Source organism: Nicotiana tomentosiformis, chromosome 2 (genome assembly GCF_000390325.3).
Source record: "Nicotiana tomentosiformis chromosome 2, ASM39032v3, whole genome shotgun sequence".
Classification (NCBI taxonomy): domain Eukaryota; kingdom Viridiplantae; phylum Streptophyta; class Magnoliopsida; order Solanales; family Solanaceae; genus Nicotiana; species Nicotiana tomentosiformis.
Genome location: NC_090813.1, coordinates 78,724,817 through 78,728,887, shown reverse-complemented (window position 1 = coordinate 78,728,887; position 4,071 = coordinate 78,724,817). Strand labels below are relative to the sequence as shown.

Below are 4,071 nucleotides of genomic sequence, written 5' to 3'. Positions count from 1 at the left end.
GAAATCATAACTTTTCCAAGTACAAACCTACCACCTCCCCTTCCAACAAGCCCATAACCTACCCTTGGTTTTTTTTTTTTTTTTTTTTGGGGGGGGGGGGGGGGGTGTTAAGAGGAAAAAGGTACATGGTACTCCCTCTGTTCAGTTTATGTGAACTTATTTTCTTTTTGGTCCATTAAAAAAAGAATGACCTATTTCTAAATTTGAAAATAATTTAGCTTATTCTTTCAATTCTACCCTTCATGAGAAGTTTTTATAACCACACAAATACTTTGGACCTCTTTTTAACTTGTTTAGGACCACAAATTATAAAAGTCTTCATTTTTTCTTAAATTTCGTGTCCAGTCAAACATGTTCACATAAATTGAAACTGAGGGAGTAATTGGTAAATGAGTATATACCATATCATGGGTCTTGATAATTTTGGCTAAATCTTCTCTAAAAGATAGCACTCTTAGCATCGATTAAAGCATTTACAGCAAAAAGATCTTCATACTAACACACTGAAGATGTAAAAGTTAAATGTTAAGACAACTTTTAAATTTATCCATTTACGGTATAAAGTATTTATACAATTAGATAACTCAAGACTGGAACTGCATATAATGTGGTATGAGTTGACAACCTAGAACATCAGGCAGATATAGGGGCGGAGCCACAAGCGGGTTCGATAAAACCCAGTAACCTTAGTTCAAACCTTGTATTTATACAATAAAGTTCAATTAATATGTACAAATAATTTATCCAGAACTCAGTAAGTTGCCTTTTGTAGAATTCTAGAACCCATAAACTCAAAATCTTAACTCCGTATCTGTGAATAACATGTTAAAGCCAGTCAAATTACAACCACTGTGTAAATAAATAGATAAAATTTAAATTATTTGTGTTATAAAAGTCACATTAGTCCTAAGCTCCTTTATGAGGCTTTACTTCTACACATTTGGTTACTTCTAAAAAAGTTCATACTAGTTTGTTAAGCTGCACTCAAAATCATTGGATAAAGTGTCTAAAAGAAAAGGAAAAAGTTGTACATATAAGACAGATGAACTCATGTAAGTGTGTTGGCTATGTCAAATTCACAAATATCACACTATAAGATAAAAACCAATGCATAAAGAAAGGACAAGAAAATACAGAGAGGGCATAAGCATACATCACTCTCTTCTCTGGGCTCCTTGGAAGGCTAGACAAAAACATTGATAGCTACTGCACATGCCCCCATCCCCTCTATTTCATGCCTTCCCCATGTGCACTTGTGCTTCCTCAATAAACATTAAAATACTATCACAAATGAAAATGATAGTAATGCAATAAAAGATGAAAATAAGATTCCTATATTCAGTAATCTTTTTTTTATTGAGACTTTTTATATGACTAGAAGCTAAAAAGGGATGTTCTAAAAGCTCTTTTTCCACAATAAAGTACATTTATCTTGATTTACATAACATAAGATCTCCTTTTTGTTTGCTCTTTTTTTTCTTTTTTTTTTTGGGGTGATGGTTGGGGATTGAGGGAGTTAAGGAAACATTAAAACATAAGACAAAATTGAATTACATTTGATCATGAATGCCAGATTCCACTGAGAATGTTTCTGAATCTATTGGAGGATAATTTCCTGACAATCTTTTTTGCATCTGAAACTTCAGCTTCTGCTAGCTTCTCAATGTTTTTCAGATACCCAGAATTTGCAATTTTCTTTCTGGCACTATTGCAACTTGTTAAAGACATGAGTATAGAAAGCAATAGCTTCTTGTTACCAAAGTTTGCCTGCTCAGGATCAAGCATTTGTAGCAGCAATCCAATATTTTGATCACTCTGTACAAATCTCTTTTGGTTTCTTGGCACAATAACCATACTTGATAGTGTTTCAGCTGCCATTTCTCTAACCTCAAATGACTTTGAATCAAGAAAATTCACAAGCTCAGGCATAAATCCAGCATCCCCCATTGCTTTCTTGGCCTCTCCTGATGTTCCACATAGCCAAAATGCTGCCTTTAAGGCCAATTCTTGAAGTGAACCATCCCCATGTCTAAGAAAATACAGAATGTGATCCATAAATCCATGATTCAACAGAATGTTCACTGAATTCACTGATGAGAAACACAAATTCACAATCCCCCTCAAAGCCATTTCCCTTGCTTTAGACGAGAACGATGATTTCGGATCCAAAACACGAGCCAGAGCTCTTATTCCACCTTCTTTCATGATCATTTGCCTAGTTGCTTCATCCCCAGAAGCCATACTTTGTAAAAAATCAATTGAACTAATTTGTGTAACCTCATCTTTAGACCTTGCAAGCTTGACAAATACTGAAATTGCACCTTCCTCAATCATAAACCTCTTGATTTCTTCAACCCCAACAAGATTTTTTAACACCCCACAAACCAAACCAACTAATTCACCAACAGAATCACTCTCTGTACATAACTTCAACAAAACAGTAACTCCACCATGAGCTGAAACTGACCATGCATTATCTGAATTCTCTGTTAACCTCTGCAAACATCTTGCTGCAAATTCTTTACTCAAACCATTCCCACACTCTAAAACTCTAATTAGTTGCGCAATTATTCCTGTAGAAATTAAACAACTTCTATAGGATTGATAACCTGCTATTACAGATAATGTCTTAGCTGCCTCTTCTTGAAGATTATCTTCTTGCAAATCAAGAAAATTCACCAACAGATTAACAAAACTATCAACTTCAATTGCAACTTTAACATACCTATCATCTTCTTGAATGACTTCATTCAAAGCAATTAAAGCTTGTTTCTTCATTTCTGAAGAACCAATCTTGAGCCTTGACAACAAATCCCTGATATAAAACTTTATATCATCACGAGAAGCGCCAATACTCGGCCTTGAAACAATAATAGCATAGCTCTGAGTTAGCAAACCAAGAGAGTAAATCTCAGAAATGTTCCTTACATGATTGTCCAACTTTGAGGAAATTATATCAAGATCACTTTGCATGAGGAGTTTCCCACTATAAGAAAATTCCATACAATGCTTTGAAAGTTCATTGCAGTTTTTGAGGGTTGCATTAATGGCCTGGAGAGAGCTGCAAAGTGGAGGGTAATTCTCAGTTGAATCACAATTCTCTATAGCAGAAAGACTAGAGAGAAGTTCTTCAAGCTTATTGCGAATAGATTGCCATTTCACGGGAAACACTTTGATTGAATAAGAAAGAGATATGAGTGAAGAAATGAACTCAATTTCTTGCCGGATTCTTGATTTTCCGGCGGGTGATGCCAGTTTAATTTGTGCATGTTCCGTTTCAGTAAACATGTTGGATTTCATTAGCCCATTTTCCGGCGAGATGGGGTCGGAGAAACGGCGAATTAGTTAGAGGTTTTTGGGAGGAAAATCAAGGTAATTCAATAACTTTTATCTTGAGGAGAAAGAATTGCTCTGCCTATATTATTCATGCTTATCTTCAGTTGATGTACAGAAATTGTGAACGGACTGAATTGACAAAAATAGCCTTGGAAACTGTGTGATAGATAGATTGATTAGCGCGAAGACATAGGGGTATATTTGGTATATCAGTTGCAGAATGGTGGCTAGTTAGTTAGGAGATGAAACAAGGGAGAGTTATTTAGGGAAATTGCTTTGGACTCTTGGAAGTTAGATAGGTCCAATTTTTTTATACTCCAAGAGAGATCACACCAATTTTAAAAAGAAAAAAATAATGATGGAATTACTAAAAACAAATTTAATATATTTTGCAGTGTATCAGAAGTTTCGTTTCATCTTTTACCAATCATTTCGAAATTATGCAGAGTCTTTCTTAATTATTTGCTCCATTGAATGTCTCAAATAATAGACAGCACTAGATTTTTTTTCTTCCTTTTATTACTGATAAACTGAAGTCCTTTTCTTAGGGGTGGCAGGAAAGTATATATAAGCTCTAACTGCAAAAAAAAAAATGGGGAAAGTTTATAGACAGCACTGTTATTTTCCGTCAATATTGCTGTATTTGTAAATAATAATTCTAATTCTACAAAATATAAATTAACGTAATGAAACAGTTATAAATTCGAGCCCACTGAATTCACAGTGTTTTCTTAA

The 4,071-nt window shown here is 34.5% G+C and overlaps 1 protein-coding gene across 1 annotated transcript; it reads right to left on the bottom strand.

Annotated features, from left to right (window-relative positions):
* Positions 1-1,337: 1,337 nt before the first annotated feature.
* LOC104089871 (protein ARABIDILLO 2) lies at positions 1,338-3,626 on the bottom strand. Its single transcript, XM_009594875.4, has one exon. It carries the CDS (start codon positions 3,298-3,300, stop codon positions 1,561-1,563), a length of 1,740 nt encoding a protein of 579 aa, XP_009593170.1. The 5' UTR covers positions 3,301-3,626; the 3' UTR covers positions 1,338-1,560.
* Positions 3,627-4,071: the final 445 nt, after the last annotated feature.

Excerpts from the sequence above, each read along its gene's own strand:
- LOC104089871 (XM_009594875.4), bottom strand. The coding sequence starts at position 3,300 with ATGAAATCCAACATGTTTACTGAAACGGAACATGCACAAATTAAACTG.